The sequence below is a fragment of the Formica exsecta genome, unplaced genomic scaffold (assembly GCF_003651465.1).
Source record: "Formica exsecta isolate Colony F162 unplaced genomic scaffold, ASM365146v1 scaffold72, whole genome shotgun sequence".
Lineage (NCBI taxonomy): Eukaryota > Metazoa > Arthropoda > Insecta > Hymenoptera > Formicidae > Formica > Formica exsecta.
Genome location: NW_021853485.1, coordinates 2,292,157 through 2,314,913, shown reverse-complemented (window position 1 = coordinate 2,314,913; position 22,757 = coordinate 2,292,157). Strand labels below are relative to the sequence as shown.

The following is a 22,757-nucleotide window of genomic DNA, read 5'->3' as shown; positions in this document are numbered from 1 at the left end:
AATTATATATATATAGTAGATAAAATAAAAAAATATTTTCAATGTAGTTGTTTTTGAAATATATATACATACGAATCAATTTTTTCCCAAGAAGAAGCTCGCAGATCCACAAGGGCCCTATTCGCCCTTGATCCCTCTCCGCATAATATAGTGCTGCCACTGGTGAGCAATGCGCAGAATCAATTATAGCGTGTATTCAAACTTGAGATAGGCTTGCGAGGGTATAAGGGAATCGCATCGTGGGTGGTCCGTCGAGCGGGAGCGTGTGTGGTCCGGCTGGTTTGTGCGCGCTTTGAGTGCAGACGCTGTCGCGGCGAGATTATAGAAGATGCGAGACGCTCCGGTCGGACGAAATCAAGACCTTGTCCCGTGGTTAGCCGAAATCCTACATAAGAACAACGGCCTCGACTAGTGAGCGCGACGAGTCACAAAAGTACGCACATCTCTCCCGCCCCGCTCTATTGTTTATCCACGCGCTCCACGTGACTATCTTTTTCTGAAAAATATTAATCGATTAGATATCGCGTATATATTTGTAGAAAAATAAAATCTCTTTTCTCGTTTTTTTAAATAAATGGACATTTGTACTCCTTTTACTTAAATTTTATATGTATTGATGTCTGGACGAAAATATTGTTTTCTACTCTTGCAGATGATATTTTCGCTGGTTCTCTACTGCTTGCTATTTCACGGATCGTCATCGGCATTGGAGAATGAGCTTAACAACGATGGCGAAAATATTACATGGAAGGACATGGACCTGAGTCCTCGGCATAGAATTAAAGATTCTAGTTATCTGCTCGAGAGATATCCCATAGGAGAACTGCCACTGGATGTCTCGACCTGTCGCAGACCTGCCAAATGTGTTCCGCTGAATAAAGGTACCTGCATGGGTACAAAATTACCTTACTCCTTTACAACATTGGACCTTATACCAGAGCGTGTCACTCAAGACATTATTGAGGTAGATAGGATTATTTTTTATATATTCTTTGCATTAGTAATATTTTCCTATTCTTTCCTTCGATAAAGCGCATGGTATGACTTTTAAAAAACACGCATGCAAGTTAAAAACTTAGCATTGTGAAGCATTCTATGGAATAAACCTGCTTCTTGTACCTGTAGATCTGGAAATTTAAGTATCAAGATTTATATTTGAAATTGTCTCAGGTATTTCTTCTTTCATTATACACACAAGCTTATCTTTCTATAGAATGGAACATTCAAGGTATAAGGCTCATAAATTTAGTTGTATCTGGATACATTTTTACTCTTAGCGTAGTTGTTAATAACACATTATTACATGTTGTTTAATATATTAAATATTGCATTATATGTCAGTTATGTAATGTAAAATGCAAGCATTTTTATATTTTTTCATACACATCTTCCTATTTTCAGGAAAGATTGCACTTGTTACAAGCTTTGAGACATGTACCAAAGTGCTGGGCCGTTGTTCAACCATTTCTGTGCTCGATATTCATGCCGAAATGCGTCAATAATACAGTCGAACTGCCATCTCAAGAGATGTGCAAAATGGTGTCAGGACCCTGCAGAATGTTGATTAATCACACGATATGGCCGAATTTCGCAAAGTGCGACAATACAAAATTGTTTCCGCGATTATGCAAAAATGACATTAGAGAATTGAAATTTAATATTACCGGTAAATGTTTGAAGCCTCTTGTGCCTACTGACAATGCCCTCTCGATTTTCGATGGGGTGGAAGGCTGTGGAACAGAATGTTATGACCCATTATACACATCTGATGAGCACAATCAAATACATTCGTTTATTGTATGGGCTGCAGGTATCTGTTGCAGTTTTAATTTGTTCACCGTTGTAAGTGTGTTATAGAAAATATATTTATAACTATATATGTGTATACATATATATATAATTATATATTATATTTCAGATAACATTTTTGATAGATTGGAGAAGTGCAAATAAGTATCCAGCTTTAGTGATATTTTATATTAATGGTTGTTTTCTCGTTTCTTGCATTGGTTGGTTAGTTCAATTTACTCCCAGCGGTAGAGAAGTAATTATATGCCGCAAAGACGGAACATTAAGGATGAGAGAACCAAGGTACGTTTTGCAAGTACTTTAATAATGGGTTTTATCCCTCAAGATATAATGTTGTAAAACATTTATGTTTTTACAGCGGGGAGAACTTGTCTTGCGTCGTTGTCTTTGTTCTTGTCTATTATTTTCTAATGGCGGCTATGGTATGGTTTGTCATATTGACATACGCTTGGCATATGAGCTTCCGAGCACTTGGCACGATACAAGATCGAATAAACAAGAAGAGCGCTTATTTTCATCTAATCGCCTGGTGTGTACCACTCGTTTTGACAGTCGCGATTATGGCGTTAGGCCGAATCGACGGTAACAGCATGACGGGAATATGTTTCGTGGGTTACGCCGATCATGCAGCGAAGGCTTTTGTACTAGGTCCTGTATCCATTGTTGTGCTAGTAGGAGGATATTTTCTATGTAGAGGTAGGATTCTTATTATGTATATTTGTATAATATATAGGACAGTAAAATAATCATATTAAAAGTTCCCATATTTTTTTCTTTACGCTCTCTGTATTAAAATAAATTGTAAGTATATTGATACGATATTTTTTTTAATGTGTATTAAAGGATTATCGTTTATTTCTCTATAATGTTATACCTATTTTAGGACTCTACACACTTATACGCTTAAAGATAAGCAGTCAAGAAATCATATCCGAAAGGGCAAGTTCAAAGATAAAATGGCGTTAGGCCGAATCGACGGTAACAGCATGACGGGAATATGTTTCGTGGGTTACGCCGATCATGCAGCGAAGGCTTTTGTACTAGGTCCTGTATCCATTGTTGTGCTAGTAGGAGGATATTTTCTATGTAGAGGTAGGATTCTTATTATGTATATTTGTATAATATATAGGACAGTAAAATAATCATATTAAAAGTTCCCATATTTTTTTCTTTACGCTCTCTGTATTAAAATAAATTGTAAGTATATTGATACGATATTTTTTTTAATGTTATTAAAGGATTATCGTTTATTTCTATAATGTTATACCTATTTTAGGACTCTACACACTTATACGCTTAAAGATAAGCAGTCAAGAAATCATATCCGAAAGGGCAAGTTCAAAGATAAAACAAACCATTGTCAGGATGGGGCTCTTTTCTATAGCTACTCTTGCAGCGGTTGTTGTAACATTTTATTGTCAAATTTACGAGATTCAACACTCTTGGGAATGGCGACAAAGCTTTAGAAATTATATGATGTAAGGATTTCAATGGTAGTCGTAGATGCATATTTCATCACATGTATTATCTATTATATTGATATTCTATTGTGTTTATTAAAGATGCGCAATAACGACGATGTATGCAGACGTATCCGATTGCAAAATAGACATGAGACCTAGCACAGGTAAACTGCAATTGCATTTGCTTGCACTATTTTCGACTGGCATTCTTATGTCCTCGTGGGTTTGGACCAGTTCGACGGTCGATACATGGTGCAGATTTTTGAGGAGGTAAATTTCGATACACGTTAAGTACTTTTCGTGTTAACAACTTATTGTTGCTGTCATCAATGCGATTCTGAATAGTGTGTGTTTTCTCTTCGTTTGCAGAATCTTTAATCGCGAGTCTGAAGAGCCTCCTATAAGACTGAGCAAGCATAAGCTTATCGCGCATTTATTCGCGAACCGTAAAACGTTTAACAAGGCCGGACGTCTGTCCATAAGTTTTCACAATACTCACGAGGATCCGGTCGGATTGAATTTCGATCTCAACTCCGCGGCATCGCAAGACTTTAGCACGACTTGGGCAGCTGCTTTGCCTAAATTAGTGACGCGAAGAGGTGCGCTAGTCGGTGGTACTACAGGATCTGTGTCTAGTAATAGACGAAATTCAGCTGACTCTGAGATCAGTTATAGTTTTCGATGCGTCTCTATGGAATCCAGAAGAAACTCGTTAGATTCGCAGATATCCGTACAGATTGCACAGGTGAAGACGACGCGGAAGGTCGCCAGTCGATCGCGTGGCCGCCGCGGGAAGAGCAGAAGAGACTTCGGGAAATCCCGATCAAGTAAAATCGATCCGCTCTCCAGGAGGGGCAGCACCACTTCCCAGGATAGTCAACTGATGACTCAAATACCTATGGTATTTCCAATCCAAATGCCCAATATGGGTAGAAGATTGGGAAACGCTGGACTGGACGAGCGAGCTTTGGGCTTGAAAGTCATCGACACCAAAGACACGGGCATGTTGTTGCCCTTTTTATTGCGAGGGCAGAGTGGCAGCGACGAAAATTTAAGCAGTGAAGAAAAGAGACATCAAGATATGGCTGATAAAGACGTCGACATAGAGACGGGTAACATGGAAAAGGAGGATGAGCAGGATAGCGACAGCGAAGACAGTCAGCTGGAAGAAGAAGTAAAGATGCTAGACCCAGAGGAAGTGCACGAGCGTAATAAGAATAAAAATAGCAATAAGAAGACTTACGAGGAAGATCGGAGAAACCGCGAAGGTAGTCATAGGAGCAAGTATGTCTTGCAGGACGAAGCTATCTTGAAGCATTTACTTCAAGAGACAGGCGATATCAAGATGAAGAACGAAAACGAAAAGAAGGAAGTGTATAGAAAAACTGTGATGGACGACATGGACTCTAGTCACGCCTCGTGTTATCCAGAATTAACGAGATTACTGCAAAACGACGGGCCTACCAACGCCAGAGAGATGGCGACGCAGACCTCATTGCCACTCGACATACTGGAAATGGAGGAGTTAAAGCAAAGTATCGACGAAATAATCAATAGCAGACATTGTAGTTCTAAAGGGACTCAGATATCACCGCAATTGAAAAAAGGCAAAAATATTGTGACATAAGACTGAGGTGACCTTCTCTTTTTTGCAAGTGTGTATTAAGGAATGTGCATATAATATAAGATATGTGCTAAATAGTGTAATTGTTTATCTAAATAACAACTATTGCATCGCTACACACAATCGGACTATTTATATGCTATCTTCGTATTTTTTCTTACCTGTAATGATTATAGTATTTTCTGAACAAGAGTGAGATCATGTGATGATGTTTTACGGTTGTCTTTATTGTTGTAAATTATATCTATATATGAAAGAGAGGGGGAAGAAAATAAACGAAGCAGTCGAATAAAATAATATCACTCGAGAAGATATGGAAGTACAATAAAACATATCGATATCTTTCTACGTTTTATTATTGCTAAAATAGTAACCAAATTTCAGTACGATCAACAACTTGCACATCGCGCAAGTGCTCTAAAATAATATAATTTAATCTATGATACTAGAGAATTCTTAAAATGTAACACGTCGTAAACATTATTTTCCCGCAAAAATGAAAAACTATTGTAATTCGAATATTGTGTATGTTTAGACGTTTATATATAAGAATGTGTATATCGAACGCTCTCTATGACAGTAAGATATTCTTTGTTTATACGTATATTTTTTTAACAGGTAGCTAAATAAAATACATTTTTTATATAATTCTATTACATCATTAATCTACTGCCTATAAATTATGACGCTAATCTCAAAAGAGAGAAAATCTATTTCTCGATATAATTATATTATCTAAAATTAAACGTTTGCAGGACGCACAATAAACGCTCTCTTTTCACATTTTAATATAACCATTAGATATTATTTGTCATGTACTTTTGCAATAATCACATTTTTCACAATTGCGGAAAAGTAGTATTCAGTGGATTATTTTTTGCTAATACGAAAATCTAGAAATCGCGTTCTGCTGACAAATGTCTCTAATGAAACTTGCTACTTAATTATAAACTGTGTTTTTTTATCATTGCTTTTCATATATATTTCGTAATTATCAATATATTTACAGATATATGGAATATCTGTATATGTGTGTGTGTGTGTGTGTGTGTATGTACATGTCGCATTTTTAAAATTTAGTTTTACTATTCTCATATTTTCTTATATTTTCTTAAGTGTGTTTCTATTCAAAACGCTCTATTATTATGTATATATATGTATATATAATTCTAAAATGTATATTGCTTTCTTCCAATGTGTATGTGTTAAAATTAATTACTACATTAAATACATCTTACTTTTCCGTCTTTTCGAGAGGAACAAAATTTGGAATAAAATTATCATCGTTTACATTTTTATTATAAGATATCCAATCACAGAGAACAATGCATACTTTTAGCAGCTATCGCGTGTAATAACGTACGTCTGATTTAAATACTATATTTTGGCACAAAGAAATTAATATCGAGAAAGGCTCATCCACTGAATTAATTTAATAAAATTTCTAAAAAAATATCGATACTCAATATTGATATTTAGGCCATATATCACTAAATACGTCGCTGAATTAAACCAATAATCATATATGGAATATATTTACGTCAATATCGGAAAGTTGAATCTTCGTCCCATAAATTAATAATAGGTCTCGCCGAGGCACTTTTCTCACTTGTAGCAAGAAAATGTCTTCGACGATGTTATCTTCGGATGTGACCGGTATATTATGACAGACAGACAGATAGAGAGAAAGAGAGAGAGAGAGATATTTAAGATTCCTCTTGTGTCCGTTTCTCGGGTGTTTCTACGTTTTCAAATCCGGTTCCAAGTTCTCCGCTACGTATTTTTTTCCTACACTCGATCACAAATATATCCGGACTTTAGATCGGGCAAGTTTGTGTTGCGTTGTACGCGCTATATTGTACACATTATATGCATATATTATACACACAGTATTCTCCGTGCACCACATTAACTTTATTTGGCAGATAAACACAATAATATAATAGATCGCTCGCTCTACGAAAGTACAAAAATAAGTATTGTCGTGGGGGACGGGGGAAAATATTGATATGAGAGGTGCGTGTATCGTTTTGATTCGATTGACGCGCGCGCAAAAAGAAAGAAAAGACACCCCTACAGGAAATTAGTCTCCCTTGTCCGTGATCACACATAAATAGAAATGCATTACATCTTGCACATGCGTTCGCTCACTTACATATGTTATTTCCACCGTGCCGGGTTAACGCGCTATCCTCATCCCGTTACACCCTAAATAAATGCGCGCTATTCGCATGCACATACATATACACAACGCTAACATTCTAAATGACACGTTTAATATCGATAAATAATATAATATATACGTGCATGCTGCAACGGAGGCGTATAGAAAAAAAAAAAAGAAAAATTTCATTCTGTTTTATTCACCACCACCGCAGAGACGGCAGGCAAGAACGCAAATACGGTTCATCACCCGGTTAGGAATCACCCGCTTGGGCGAGGCTACTTAGATTTGGCATGAGATTTTTTATGCTTAGTGTGTTCGTTACCCCAGACGATGTTGTTCAGCGTCTCCCCGACGAAGTATAGAATCGTGCAAAACATTAGCAGCACCGCGAAGAATAGGATCCGCAGCGGCTGTGTTAACACTTCCATCACGGGGTACACCCAGATGCCGCTTTTGTAATAAATTACGTGCATCCTGAAAGATAATGCAACATATTTAGATTACGTGGACATTTAATTTGTCGAGATTTTTAGAATTGTTCGATAAATACAACTCGTCTTATGTATGGAGGATACTCTGTATATATCAGGCTGGGAAAAAAGTAATCTGGATTTTTTTGTGAAAAATATGTATTAAGAGAGGAAATGGTTAGAACATTTTTTTTTAAATTAAAATAATTGCCGTTTGAACCTATTACTTTCTGCCATCTTTTAGCCGGAAATTCCCGCGCCGACAAAATCAATGCCGACAAAGACGCAGTTTGTCTTCGGGGTCAAAATTTCCATTTCTGAAGCATCTAAACCACCTCTCAAATACCTCACAAATCAATCGTTTGGTTTCGTCTGCGTTTTTTTTTTTTTCAAATTGAAAAACATAAGCAGACAGTGGTGAATATGCACTTTATCTGGCATCTTGTCGAATCGAAATAAGCATACATATATGATTGCAAGATAAGAAGGCTTGTCTTGCAGTTTTAATGTAGGATAGGCAATCTCAAAAAAAAAAAAAAAAAAAAAATTGTTAACAAAAATTATTACGTTGTATTGTCATCTAACCGTGACCGGGATTACTCTCTCCCGAGCCTAATATTTCCTTCAATTTGTTCTCTCCACATGATTACGTATAGAGTTATTAAAAAGTTAAATATATAAATCATACGAAGGAGACAAAAGGCAATCAAGAGCCAACGCGGTAATTTGTGCGCTTATATTTTATTATAATCAAATTACATTGATATTTTAATTAAATGATAGACACAATCACAAAAAGCATACGTTTCGATCTTTTTTTTTTTTAACCATCTTCAGCGCAATTATAAAATATATGGAATATATTATATCAAAAATATAATAGTAATAATACGCAGAACAAGAGTGAGTCATCCATGTTGTCAGAAGATAAATAATGGAATGCATAATGGAATTTCAAGACAGAAAGAGACTGTCCGATGAAATATATTACAAAATATACTACTTTTTTTTTAATGTAGTATATTTTATCGGACAGTCTCTTCCTGTCTTGAAATTCCATTATACAACATTTACCTTCTGACAACATGGGTGACTCACTCTTGTTCTGCATATTATTACTATTACATTTTTGATATAATATATTCCATATATTTTGAAATTGCGCTAAAGATGGCCCAAAAAAAGACCGAAACGTACGCTTTTTGTGATTGTATCTATCACTTAGTTAAAATATCAATGTAATTTGATTATAATAAAACATATATACGCATAAATTACCGCGCTGGTTCTCGATTGCCTTTTGTCTCCTTCGTATAATATATTAATAAGAGCCTGTATTAGTTTATTTAAATGTATAAAGTTATTAAAGTATTCCAATATACTTATACACGCGTAACGCGTTATTACAGGCCGGATATACGGATTCGTTTCACTTACCAGATTAAGTATACGAGCATGAAGCCCACGAGTATTCCGAGGCCGCGAGATCGCTTGGGATATTGTCGTGGTGCGACAATCATTTCGAACACGGTCGTCACCATAATCATCGTGTGCATTAAATGATTCAACCACCATGGAAAGTACGGGTCCAATGCTTTTGGTAATACTAATTCACGGTCCACGAACATCAATGCCCAGAAGGTCACGCCAACGAACTGCGAGATGTGACAGAATTGGAATTACGTTTTATCGAAACGTCATTTTGATAAATGATACATTTGATAGCAAATTATATTTATATAAAAATAAGTATAGAGAGTAAATCATCCGTTTATACAGATGATTTATTTACTTTACATGCAGGTAAATGCATAATTAATTATACTTATACAGGGTGTCCCATAATTCGCGGATCACCCGCCATGTGCAGGTAGAGCAGATGAAACCGAGAAGAACACCCTGTATAGAGAAGACAGAGTAAAATTATTCCCTATTTAAAAAATATCAAAATTTCGAATATTTTTTCTACACCTTTTAAAATAATTAAATTAATGCAATTTTTGATAAAAAATGATTTTTTTAATTGAAAAAATATATCTATATGTTATAACTATGTTTTTGTTTAAATGCATTAAAGATGGATTATATTTGCATTATCGCAGCGCATACGTACATTCGTTCGTAGAATTACGAAAATATTTTTAACGGAAACTACATTAAATAACAAAAGTAATATTATTGATATATTTAAATTGCGATCGCATAGTAGATTTACTAACAATAAGTAGGTTTATTAATAGGTTTATCCATTTTATAAGATGGTATTTTTCTTTTCTTCTTCATTGGAGTTGAACTATTGATATTTTCCGTTCTCAAGTTTTGACGTAAATACAATATTATGGAAAAAAAAGATTAACTATTACTTACCATGGCGACGGGAAATCCGAGACTCGCATGGAAGTAATCCTTCAACTTTCGTGCTAAAGGTGGTTTCTTGGGGTTTACGGCATTCGTACCGTAGAAATCGTTCAAGAGACATATTAAAAAGAATACGGCTTGTAGAATCTAGAACACAATTGACATTTCAAGCTGCTTCAATTAATGAGTCAATAAATATTTTTAACAATCTCTACGCAGTATATAGTTAGAGGGTCGCGCATAAAAATATTATTTGAAACTAATTATATGGTCCAATTAATATTATTGGGGCAACTATATATAAGCGACAGTGATTTTGTCGTTAAGATCGGTTTGGATATGTTAATAAACCGAGCTGAAAATTGAGTGTGTAATTGGTCAAATACAAAAGTCAAACAGACTGCGAAAGAAATGAACATGTGCAAACGGTTTTCTCTTTTTTTACTTCTTTATACTTGAAATAAGCATGCATGAATGACGAAGACTATTTGCTCACAATCAGTTTAGGCATGTGTAAGCTGCTACTGTAAACATATATTTTATCACTTACAATATTAGTATATTATTTGCGTAGTTTAGCATATATATATATATATATATATATATATATATTTGAATGTCACTTGATGCGCGAGTCGTTTGATTAAAAATATTTCACACGGATAATACAAATTTGTAATTAGTAGTCACATATTATAATTAACATACATGTAAATTACATACATTGTTAATATATATGTATTGTATATTGTACGTGACTGAATTTTTTACATCTCTTTTCTTCACTTTAGATATTTTTTAATTTTTGATATCTGTATAATAAATATTATACCGTTTATTTCCTTATTTTTAATAGATATTAATTCCTTTATATTGACTATATTGCATAAAATATCATATAAGCGATAATAAGATATAAAATATCACGAGCTCTATCCTTTCATGTATTATTCTATCACGTATACGATTTTTAGACGTTTAGACAAGTGAGTTTAGACACCTAATATTGACGTTTTGAATATTGTTCCAAAGACTTATTTTACGCTATCTATTCAAATCCATTACGTGTCAGTCACAAATGCATGACGTACGTCGTGTGCAATTCCATCAAGTGAGGCTTTAACTTGTTGATAGCACAAGAGGAAGTGACCTCATTATCTACGCTGTCCTTGATATCAATTAAACTACTTGTACTAATTAGCATCTAATGAAATTGAGGTCCTTTGAGAGTAAAGAGCAAAAATTTTACAGAAAAAGTTTTTTAATTATTATAATGCCTTATTTGAATACTTTTATTGCATACTTATTAATAATTGCAAAGCAAACGGAGAAAACTCATTAATCTAAAAATTTTAGATCTGACGATACGAAAATTGCTTTTTCTCATTTTGCTAAGTGAAAAGATTAATTCGAGTTAAAGCGAGCATTTGAGCGTAATTATCGATCGATTGACGTTGCACATAAGCAGTCTTGTGTGACGCGTGCCTCCTGTTGACTGCAAAATATCAAGTGGTGCTTAAACAATTGAATTTTGCTCTTTACGAGCGGCATGATAGCGGCAATTTAAGCGTGAAATGGTTGAGAGTATGTCATCTCACGCGACGATAAGTGACAAAATGCTTGAACATAATCTCGTCGAATGTAGAGTCACGCTTTTGGTTCAACAGAACAAATTGAGTGGAATAAGAGCTGCTCATTCCATTTTTCCGACAATACATTTTTTTAATGTTCGACATGCGTTATTGATTTTAAAAAAATAAATAATTACAATATATCTGTATTAAATATACGTTGTGCATTCCTTCATTCAGACGTGTCATATCTCTACAAATTTTTAGAGATTTTTTAGAGAATTTTTTAGCCATTTCAACGATAATTATTTTTTAATAATTTTTCTTCCTTCTGAATTGCACGGAAACCTTTTTCTCGCATAAGATGCAATAAATGAGATTTGCACGCTTTTTTTCAAACTAAAGACAAAATTTTTTTGTTAAAAAAAAGGTTATAGAATAGAAGGGCCATATTTTTTTTTTTAAAGAGAAACTCTTCTGTACGTAATTCCCTCGATTTCACCGATAATCATAGATGAGTGTATCTCGTTTTCTTCGTTTGTCCGACTTGAAGAATATTATATCACCGTGTTTGTGATTTTTATGAACGCGTCAGGTATACTAGATAGACGTGTCGGTTTTCACTATTGCATAACATGGTAATAAAGATACATTGCACGTGGTTACTGGATATACAATCGCAGAGAATCAGTTTTTGCGAGGAATAGTAGATTCTCATCAACGTATGATGGTTACCTCATGAAAGATGCAGAAAGTAATATTTTTTTTTTACAAAAATACGAACGAGCAAGAAGTTTGTTCTCTAAAAAAAAAAAGATGTCTAAAGATCTAATTGTCGCTGGAAGCTATACATATACTAATATTTTCTAGAATTATAATATCTTACGTTATTTGCCTTATATATTAAATATATTATGTAGGAGATATAAAATACATAAGAGTGTAAATATATACAGGGTGAGTCATTTTAATCAACGCACGCAAATATCTCGTAAAGTAAGCAAGATGGTATGGGGGGTTCCATTTAAGAAAATATCGATCACATTGATTTGGCTTTGAAAAGGTCACTCAAGGTCAAGTTCATATTTTCATCATGTGTCCCCCTCTGAACCCTACAACTTTTGTATAAAACATTTTTTTCCATCTTGCTTACTTTACGAGATATTTGCGTGCGTTGATTAAAATGACTCACCCTGTATAAACACACACGATCCGAAATAAAGTTTAAAGACCAAGCTATAACAATGAGAGAATAAAATCTCATTGCAATGAAATCTCGTTCTGACAAACTTGACCAGGTTTTTAATTAAATTCGGATTATTGCGTCGAGATCTCGTTACGTATATCGATACACATACATCGCGATTGAATCCTATCAACAATCCTAATAACAATTTCATGAAAATTCCATTACGGGGAACATTTCTTTCTCTCGACAATCGTCACAACGAAATTTCATTGTCTGCAGTAGCAAAAAGATCAATGAGAAAGATAAATGCAAAAACACATTTATGTATCCGTGTGAATGCGTGTGTGTATGTGACTATTTCTGTGTGTAACGTGCACATGTATCGACACCAAAGGATAACTTCATCAATTAAAACGGCGCACTAAGCTTGTGTAACTTGTAACATCGATACTAACCGCATCCCAGAACGTTAGAAACTTGAACTTCCCACCGAAAGCGCCGTGCACCCTCGTGACATTGTACGGCACAATCGTATACGTGTAATCGTAAAAAACCGCGAAAGCGAACTGCAGGAAAGTAACCGCATGGAATCCGATTGCTAGGCCCTCTCGCATCTCACGGCTGTTCGCGACTAGTCTGAAACGTGTAATTATCTCTTTGGACGATACTCGACGATGTCATCAATCGTCAAACAAGAGTGTAGGAAGCAGATACAAGTGTCCGCGTGTACATACATTTTTTTTTTTTTTTTACGAAATCATCCCATTTCGTAATGTTAGAATCATTCGGATTGAAACTTTCAGATCCAACGATAATAAGCCGCGAGAAATCTTTACGTCTGATAGCAATAAGGGAAGACCGACATAATACGCATATTTGCTAATAATTAAAATATTATTAAAATATAGATTTATATGTAAATATGTAATATAGTAAAAACATGTATTTACGAACGCATTAATTTATCGCGCATTATATTAGTAGCAATAAATTTGAAATAATACATTGAATAAACGGTTGTCTAGACGGTACTTGCAAATTCTTACTCTTTCAACCGCATTTTCCATTACTATGGCCAGCTAACATTGCAGCAATTCCTTGACGTATATTTATAAGTCCTCCAAAGAAGAGTTGTCTTATTTTAACACACCTTCTCTTTAGAAAATTAACGTACGCCAAGAAATTGCTGTAATAATGAAAAATGCAGTTGAGAGAGCAAAGATTTAGGCAATTATTTATTAAACATAGTATTTTGAATCTGATTATGTAAAAATTTAAGATTAGGATAAATAATAAAATAATTTTGCAGGCACAATTACGTTCGTAAGTATATATTCACTGTATATTTATATGTCATCTTATTTTGTGCTCTCTAAATTTAATCTCTGATTGAAATATTAATATACACGAAAAATTGAAAAAAAAATACAATAAAGAAAGATAATTAGTTTATATATTTTATTTCTCGTATTGGTTGCACACAATCTTTTTTTACTTGCACTAGTTTTAGCTTCGAAACTCTTATACTTTTTGCAAGTGACTTATCGAAGTCGGTATCGAGGTCGATGGACGCGATTTGTTATTTAATTCAATTATCGTAGCAATTTGTTACAATGTCATCAAAAGTGCATGTTAATCTTATCAAAGTGATGAATATGTAAAGGAAAGGTAGTTCGGAGAGATGGAAAGTTTCAGTTGATAATTTCCCAACACGTGCGTACATTATGCAAGCGAGTGTATATAGTCGAGTTACATAATTTATACGTAACTAAGTACCCGGTTGTAAAAAAGGCTCTACATATGAGTAAACAGATCTAAACTTGTTTTCCATTCTATGATTCACAACGGAATCCTTTCTTTTCGCTTTTATTACTATCTTTTTCACGCTATGTATATGTATAATTTATTTTATATATATATATATATATATATACATATATATATACTCAGCAGATTTTTTTCTTTCTTACATATTACAGGTATCGCCGGCATAACTAAGCAACTCACTGCGACCTTTTTTCACGGCTACAAAAAGAAATGAATCATCAAAAAAAGATTGCAGAGAAAATTTCGTAACCGTCCGTGACTTTTGATGATTTAAATAACAGTTGATTTATATCGCAGATAAACATCATTCGCAATCCGGAAGAATTAAGTAAAGGTGAAATTTTGAACGTGTCGATTAATCCGGAAAGCTAACAATTGCGGCTTTCGTTTATAATGTATCAAACGCGATTTCTCTCCTCATACAATTTCACATAATTCACATAAATCATGCGGTGAATTTCTTTTCCCCAATTTGATTCTTACACGTGCTTCAATCTCGACAATCTTGTTTGAATAAGATTTTAAAATACATAAAAATACACCGATATTGATATTTATTTTATATTACATAGACAAAATTGATATACTTTTGTATAAAAGTCTGTCTTTTTAATGAGCTCAAGAAAATATGATATTCTTTATTTTCTTACCATTGTACTCTTTTTTTCATTCGATTTTTATCTTGTACTCTTTTTCACGGAAAAAAGATAAGTGAAAAGTTTTGCGTTTACTTTCGATACACGAAGAATGAAATGGGAATGAAACATTGTAAACTAAATATACTCGTAAAACAATACCTTAGACGAGAACCAAGAAGCATTTTATCTTTCGCTTAAATGTTGCTGTTAATCGCATTACACAATGTAAAAGCACTTTGAGCAAGCGCAAAGTATATTACAATAGACTAGCATTAACCTTAATTCAGCGAAACTTTCTGACGGACCGTGATTATAAAAAAGTATAAAAAATATATTTGTAATATTTAATGATCAAATAAAGATATGAAGACTATGTGCGATTATTGAAAGTATATCGAAAATTAAGCGAGAAAAAGAGAGTAAAAGATTTAAAGGAAATGTATAGCAGGAAGTAATTAAAAGTGAATTTAAATGCCAGAGTGTATTAAATTATAAAGATAAAAAACAGAAAAATAGCTCGGAATTCGGAGAAACTCGTTGAAAATTAAATTCTTGCGCTGATATTAGCTGAAATCTCATTTACAAAAGCGATTTTACGCAATTGTGTAAAGTCTCTGATAAATTCAACTCACACCTAATATTCGCCATATATTTTTACTGGGTCATCGGGGCTCACCCATTTGTAGGTCTTTCTTTTAACCGTGCTGTCGAAGCGTGAAATTAATAGAGCATTTCCCTTTCACAAATTTAATATGGAATGTGGAGCGCTTAAAAGAAATATTAGGTGACCCGTTCCTACCTATTAATAAGTTACATAATTCAGTTTGCGCGATAGAGATTTTTTAGTTCACGGATCGCGAATCTGGACCAACATGATTATCCTCTCGAGAATGGCATTTACTCTGTGATCGTCGATACATTGTTATCCGATACTTGTTTTATTTCTGTTATACCTTTGTGGATGCGCGTGCTGTCGATCAAAAGTTGTCAACTTGTGGTGTTGCTGTCTGTTAGAGAGTCGTATATCAGTTAAAGAGCATGTCGCAAATAATTGCAAATAAATAGTAGGTTGAAACAGCAAAATGACGTAAAAAAATATTTAAAAAACTTTTAAATAAATGGAAAAAATTCCCATATATATGATCAAAGAAATATTACGATTACGTAAAATAAAAATACAAATAAAAATAGCGGAGAAATAGTTAATAGGTGGAAATATAAATATATAATAAATATCATTTACAAAAATAATATAAAAAGTATGAAAAATACAAACGTATGAATATTATTATTAACCATTGCATTCTTTTTTATTTATAATCTGCATTTGCATAAAAGTATATTAATGAAAAGAACAGCATTTTTTGTGTTATATATGCAGAGAATACGATTTAAGTCATTTAGTCAAATTCTTTTGTTTTCCTTTTCATAAAGAAGAAAAACACATTATAACTTGAACTATTATATTTGTTTTACGATGAAATTGAACTGCAAGCGTTAACAACGCGAATTTAAAACATGAATCATCAAAAGATAACGTGCAAACGTTGCAAACACATTGATAACGATATATATTTTTTATTTTTTCAGATAAATACTACTATATAATAAATCGTGCATTTTTTTATTCTCCTTTTCCGTTTTAATTAACTAAAAAATATATCTTTTTGTGTTACTCTTATTTAATTTCTTTTTCTAGTGTAAGTAATTTTTTCAAGCATCCTAAAGATTTATGAAATTTACAGTGCCAAACACAACACAATAATAATATACAGGGTGTTCCCGGGTTAAATGGCCAAACTTGAAATATGAATTTAGGACCTTAAGACAAGAAAAAATTTTCCTCTGGTAGTATGCTCGCAAAAACTTCGTTCAAGAGATATTGACTTCTGAAGTTATGAATTATAAGAACAAATAATTTCAAAATGTTTTTTTTTTACTTTTGTTTTAAAGATCGAAGGTCATTGACAGGCTTGTGTTTGCACTGTAAACAAAGCTCCGTACATTCGTAATCAAATCGAATTTTAGAATGAAATAAAACACAAAATAACCGGGGAACGGAAGAGATTCTCCAATGTTTCTCCCCTTCGATCTTCCCGCCCGTAAAGATTACGAACTCGAATAAACTTTGCGAGGTAAATTCGTATTTTGTCCAGGTCACCTGTTTCTCGAGAGAGAAAGAATCTTCGCGCGCCAGTTTCTCGGCTACGTGTCACGTGTCGTACTACGTCGCATCGTAGTGCGGGCGGCCGAGTCCCGGCTCCCGGCGACAGCCGCCCACGCGCTACGACTTCGCGACGCCACGCCGCAGAATCGCGGTGCTCGACAATCGAGCGGGCGAATTCGGACGATGCCACCGGACGCGGCGTGTCCGCGGACACATAACCTCCACCCCATCCCACTCTTCGAGACCGGAAGTCTCAACGTGGCTGAATTTTCCATGTGTCAAAAAGTACGGGAAAATTGTTCGTGTAAATGACAAACGTGGAGATTATTATTGCGCGTAGACACGACAATATATCGCCGGGATCTGAATTCATCGCGTGAGATTGTTGTACAACGCTTTGTCTGCCGTATACGCGTGGGGAAAAACGACCGAATTTTCCGCATTTATTGTCGTCCATCGACACGACCGCGAGAAAGAGACAAAAGGAGGAAGACAGAGAGAGAAAGAGAGAGAGAGAGAGAGAGATAGAGAATAAGAGAACCCTATTTTTAATCGGCCTACAAGCCGTCTCGACGACCTCTGGATGTCGATCGATCTACCCTTACTTGGTGCGGAAAACGCGCGCTTCGATTCTTAGAGCGGCCAATACGTAGCTGTCTTTCTGTCTTTTTTTTTTTTTGTTTTTTTTTTTTTTTTTTTTTTTTTTTTTCTTTCGGAACGTGAGATTCTGTCAGATTTCACGTGGTCGCATGAAAACACTCCCTGAAGCACTCGTGTCGGCGGTTCGCGACTTACTGACGGACAATGGAGTAAAACGGCGGGAGAGGGAAGGGAGAAAAGACCGCAGCGTGCGTGCGTTTGGCACTAGTTCATGCGGTCGCGTTCAGGAGAAAATGATGGAAGGGAGAACATCCCCAGTAATGGATTTAGTTATTCCGGGTACCCTACACCCATCGTCTTTTACCGGGGCTGGAGTCTATTTTGAGCATATTTATGATCTAAGTAAGCTCACAATCAGTTAAAAATTAGTTTCTTTTTTTATTAAAAGAGGTATATGTCATAAAGTGAAATAAGAAGCGGTTTGTGCGATTATATAAACATTGATATAGACTCATGATCAAATATTGATTTTGTCCGTCTCCACTGCTATTTACAGACCTTAAGTGTATATCTCCTTCGAATGTAGGCGTGTCTTTTCAATCTGCAGTTTATTGGAATTCTGCAATTTCTTCCCCTTTTTTTAATGGTTCTTATATTTCTTCGATATCTCTTTAGTTTTAATATTTAAAAATAAACAAAAATGTGATTTTTTTTCTTTATATAGCATGTGGAAAATTATTTGTCATTAGATCATCTTCTAATAAATCTGTTTCTGAGAGACTTAGAAGGGGAGAAACAGAGAGAGAAGGAGATCAATTTACCATTCTGGGCAAGGTCTATATCTCGATTTTCTATAGTGACTTGGAATTATACAATATAAAATCGCTAACACAACTATAAAGATATATTTTCAATTTCCTCGAGTTAACGTTAAAACATAATATAAAAAAAAGCGATTAACATGCTAATATGTTTGATAAGAACTAATAAAAACTCTTTTTTTTTCCATCAATAGCTAACTGAAATTTATTACACTTTTATTATATGTTGTCAACATCGTTTTATTATCACGTTTGCGCTAATTTATCGATATCGTTTCAGATAAGTTTAATTCACAATTTATTTAAGTGTGCAAATGCGTCGTTTGAAAGCGTTTGATGATAATTTGAGATTTATTAACTGGTTGGTAACAGATAATTCAATCTGCGCGACGTCTTTTATGAGAAAATTATCCGTTTATCAATCATTCACTACAAATTTAAAGAATAGAATATAACGTATACGTCTACGTATTTCGTATTATGTAAAATGTTTCATGATGTCAAGGACATGATCACGGTGTTTTTATTAGCGCGCTCACCTCGCTCGGCTTTCGATCATGTAACTTTTTTTTTTAGAGCGGGAATGCCCTTGAAAAGTGGAAAATGTTATCATTGAAATTAATGAGAACATTTTTTCTTTTCACGTTTTCGTTTTAGGGAAAAAGTTACATAATCGAAAGCCTAGTTGTCATTCATACAGCGAGGCTCGAGTGGGAAGGACGCTACGTATGTCGTCATATTATCTCTTGAGACGCGATCGCAACAAGTACTAGCAAGATGTTCAGAGCGATTATTTTCTACAATCACTACAATATTTGTTATGGACCTGCGCGATTAATTAATTCTCAATGATTATCGCGTATTAATCAGCTACTAATTCGATTCGTCTAGTATCACGCAATAGTTGCCAAGTTACTCTCGAATTTCTCGTATAAATGGATCAACTCCACTTAAATGACATTATGATATATTTAATTGATAAACCATATTTATAATTACCTGTATTTTTTAAACTTGCTTGCCATTCTTGTTAACCATTTAGTATTAGCATAGCCATAACCGATAATTGAAATAGCAAAAATGGCGAGTGGCGCATAAAGGACATACGATTTTCAAGTAGATCGTAGCTTTTGCGTGCGGATCATAATTTTTACCGATATATTGCAATATAATAAAGTGTGAGTTCCATGTGATTAACATCGGAAATGCCATGTAAAGTACCGTGCAATCATCACGATTCTATAGTGATTGTTGTGACGCCATCATAATCAACCGTGTTTTCGCAAGTGAGTGTCATGTTGGTGCCACGAAGAAAAAAACAAACAAGAAAAAAAGAGATGGTCTGCCTTGAGCGATAGCGGAGCAACTATGGGGTAAGCAATTTATAAATTACTTATTTATTAGTTATAAAATTAATTCCTTGTTTATCTCCGCGATAATTATTCAAATTTTAAATTTTGCCGTATACATTTAAGATTTATAATTATTTATAATTTTTTATATCTAAAAAAACTGTTTTTGATAATTATATAATCTATTTTATTAAAAATCTGAAACAATTAAAAAGCAAGGAACAAATAAAAAAATTGTTATAGCATGTAATAATTAATTTCTCAAATATTAATTTTTTTTTTTAGTCCTTTTTATGCATGTAATATAATTTAAATATATTTTTTATTTTACAACAATGTATATTATAATTCTGCCGTTGCTGATTGTATTGGTCAATGTTAAATTATTTTTTATGATCTTAAGCTAATAGATCACTAAAAATTGTATAAAATTTTACATACACACGTATGATCTCGCCTGCGCGTGTATGTATGTCATATGCAGAACTCAAGGATGATCGATTCAAGAATTAATTAAACAACATTTGGTAGAATTGATATGGGAGCCTATTCAGAATCGTTTGAACTCAATTTCCATTTCATATTCCAATCGATCAATTTGAGTAGAAATTGAGCTCTAACCTTGCTAGGTAAATCTCTTGCAAATCTCTGCCATAGAGATAAGATTTTTATAACTAAAAAAAAAAAAAAAATGTTTTCCCGATCAAATTGATTTATCTTTCTATTATTAGGTGATTTATCTTTCAGAAGTTCAAGGAAATATCTTGTCTATTTATCTCTACCTCTCATACACAGATACATCAATATCAGATTTAAAAAACTTTTTGCCACGAAATTAAATCTGTATAAGATGAGAAAAACAATAACAAAATATTTATTGTATTTTTGTATGTCAAAGAACTATCGGAATACGTGGGCAGCGCTTTTCAGACGACCAACCTGGCCATTGATTTTAAATGTTTCAACCGAGTCTAAATGCCTAAACCGTGTATAATAAAAATACATAAAAACATTACACTTTCAACAAACAATAACAATGTCATTTATAAACTTAAATGTAAAAATCAATGCATTTTATGTTGGATAAACCAAGAGATTATTGTGAAAACCAGAATCAACGAACATATGTGTAATATAAAACAGCACATCTGTCCAAACAATCAGTTATCTCTCAGCACATTCTTTTACACACTACGTTATGGACTGGAATAACGTAGAAATTTTGGACTATGAGCCTAATTATTACAAAAGATTAAACAACAACAAAATATTCTGAATGTGATACAGGACACTGATTTATTAGACAAGATGTATTTTCCATTGCTCGAGATTTTTTAAAATAATTCGCAAAGATAGACTTCGGCACATGCGCACTTGGTGTTAATCCAATATTTATAAAAGCTTAATTGTCGTAAAGTCAGCTATCAATTAAAACTTATCTCGCTCATTGAGAACATAAGAGATTACAATTAGAAAAAGTTTTATTTTCTGCTTTGCTTTTGATTTTTTGATTAGATTCATTAACTTCATTATGTGATAGTGAGTGTTCAGTGACAATAATTAATTATTTTACGACAAGAATTTTTTCTGCTACTTCTTGTCCAATGTTGTCGTTGTACGATTTTATTTAACAATACGTTGACATTTAATTTTTAATCATTTTTTTTATTTTAATCTTTCAACTCTCACACTCTCCTTCACGGTTACATGGGTGAGTTAATAATATTGATAAGAAGAAGAGAAAGATTTTTGTTATCGCGCAAATCGAATTATCATTATATTATGTTAAAAATAAAAAAAATATAATTTTAGCCTTATGTATGGTCTTACCAAACTTCGTTATATTTATCAATTTAATCAGGTTTAGATAACTTATACTATTGACCTAAATATTTATAATTCATATATACATCATTTTAATTGTGGCTGATGAAACGCAAGTTAGTATAGAAACAAAAAAATGTTATATTCCACATAAAACAAAAAATTCTTAGATTATTATTTAAGTATCCATAATATATAATCGATGTATTTATTTATCAACTACTTTTCTTGGCCTATTAATTTTACACTTGTATTTATATACTTTATATTTTATACATATTGTTTTTTTTTATTCACACAAGGAGAAAGAAAGATTAATCTTTTACAATTAAAAAAGATATACAACTTACCACATCCCACATCGTTAAGTACTTGAATTGACCAGGATCAAACTTTTCAAATCTTTTTCCGAGTATAGGAATATGTAAGATGGTGAAGGCATAGAATAGAGTGAAACCGTACATCATCAGACTGACCAGATGGACTAGAGTATTTGAAACGAGCGCCATTCTAATAATTTTCTGTCAAATTCAATAAATACACAGAATTAGTAAAATATAGTAGTGATAGCGATGGTGTATTATTATTACAAGATATCGATATCACGCGATAAAAAGCTGATTATATATTTAAATACAAAGACAGAATATATCGGATTAATTTCGATAGCATCAGTATCGTGAATGCGCGTAGTTTTATTCTTAAAATTTATATCTAATTTATCTGAACTGTTAGTGAAATTTAAAACCAAAGTTTTTCTGTGGCATCTATCCATGTTAATGCTAATCATTAATCATACTTGTTATAAAGTTTGACTGTGGTATAGAGAAAAATCGTTTCTCTCAAAGATCGTTCTAATATAATATATATATATATA

The 22,757-nt window shown here is 33.5% G+C and overlaps 3 protein-coding genes across 13 annotated transcripts in view; 2 read left to right on the top strand and 1 right to left on the bottom strand.

Annotated features, from left to right (window-relative positions):
- The first annotated feature begins 69 nt into the window (after window positions 1-69).
- Window positions 70-5,541, top strand: LOC115243497 (protein smoothened). Of its 6 annotated transcripts, none has more exons than XM_029820560.1 (9): window positions 71-433; window positions 653-964; window positions 1,402-1,842; window positions 1,919-2,091; window positions 2,168-2,379; window positions 2,776-2,901; window positions 3,086-3,287; window positions 3,372-3,542; window positions 3,618-5,541. In XM_029820560.1, exons 2-9 carry the CDS (start codon window positions 653-655, stop codon window positions 4,897-4,899), a joined length of 2,919 nt encoding a protein of 972 aa, XP_029676420.1. In that variant the 5' UTR covers window positions 71-433; the 3' UTR covers window positions 4,900-5,541. The 6 variants fall into 6 exon arrangements, with proteins under 6 accessions (XP_029676425.1, XP_029676420.1, XP_029676421.1 ...); XM_029820561.1 differs by having other exon boundaries at window positions 73-433; window positions 3,642-5,541; XM_029820564.1 differs by lacking the exon at window positions 71-433 and adding an exon at window positions 1,033-1,170 and having other exon boundaries at window positions 746-881; window positions 3,618-4,899.
- LOC115243502 (androgen-induced gene 1 protein-like) overlaps window positions 5,236-22,757 on the bottom strand; it is an 18,278-nt gene continuing 756 nt past the window's right edge. For 3 of the 6 annotated variants that reach the window (XM_029820576.1, XM_029820575.1, XM_029820574.1), the window contains 4 exons: window positions 22,231-22,401; window positions 9,901-10,038; window positions 8,971-9,188; window positions 5,237-7,537 (listed from right to left, as the gene is read on the bottom strand). In XM_029820576.1, coding sequence (XP_029676436.1) covers window positions 7,339-7,537; window positions 8,971-9,188; window positions 9,901-10,038; window positions 22,231-22,389 — 714 coding nt within the window. In that variant the 5' untranslated portion in view covers window positions 22,390-22,401 and the 3' untranslated portion in view covers window positions 5,237-7,338. Of the gene's footprint in view, window positions 7,538-8,970; window positions 9,189-9,900; window positions 10,039-13,106; window positions 13,288-15,275; window positions 15,711-16,069; window positions 16,124-17,888; window positions 17,968-22,230; window positions 22,402-22,757 lie in introns of those variants that run through there. The other 3 variants (XM_029820573.1, XM_029820578.1, XM_029820577.1) reach the window with 3 other exon arrangements.
- LOC115243614 overlaps window positions 19,992-22,757 on the top strand; it is a 19,901-nt gene continuing 17,135 nt past the window's right edge. Inside the window, exon 1 of the mRNA XM_029820745.1 lies at window positions 19,992-20,077. The gene's annotated coding sequence lies outside the window, so the exon portion shown is untranslated. The remainder of the gene's footprint in view (window positions 20,078-22,757) is intronic.

Excerpts from the sequence above, each read along its gene's own strand:
- LOC115243497 (XM_029820560.1), top strand. The coding sequence starts at position 653 with ATGATATTTTCGCTGGTTCTCTACTGCTTGCTATTTCACGGATCGTCA. Across the intron at positions 1,843-1,918 it reads GTTTTAATTTGTTCACCGTT|ATAACATTTTTGATAGATTG; the intron begins GTAAGTGTGTTA and ends ATTATATTTCAG. Across the intron at positions 2,380-2,775 it reads AGTCGCGATTATGGCGTTAG|GCCGAATCGACGGTAACAGC; the intron begins GCCGAATCGACG and ends AAATGGCGTTAG.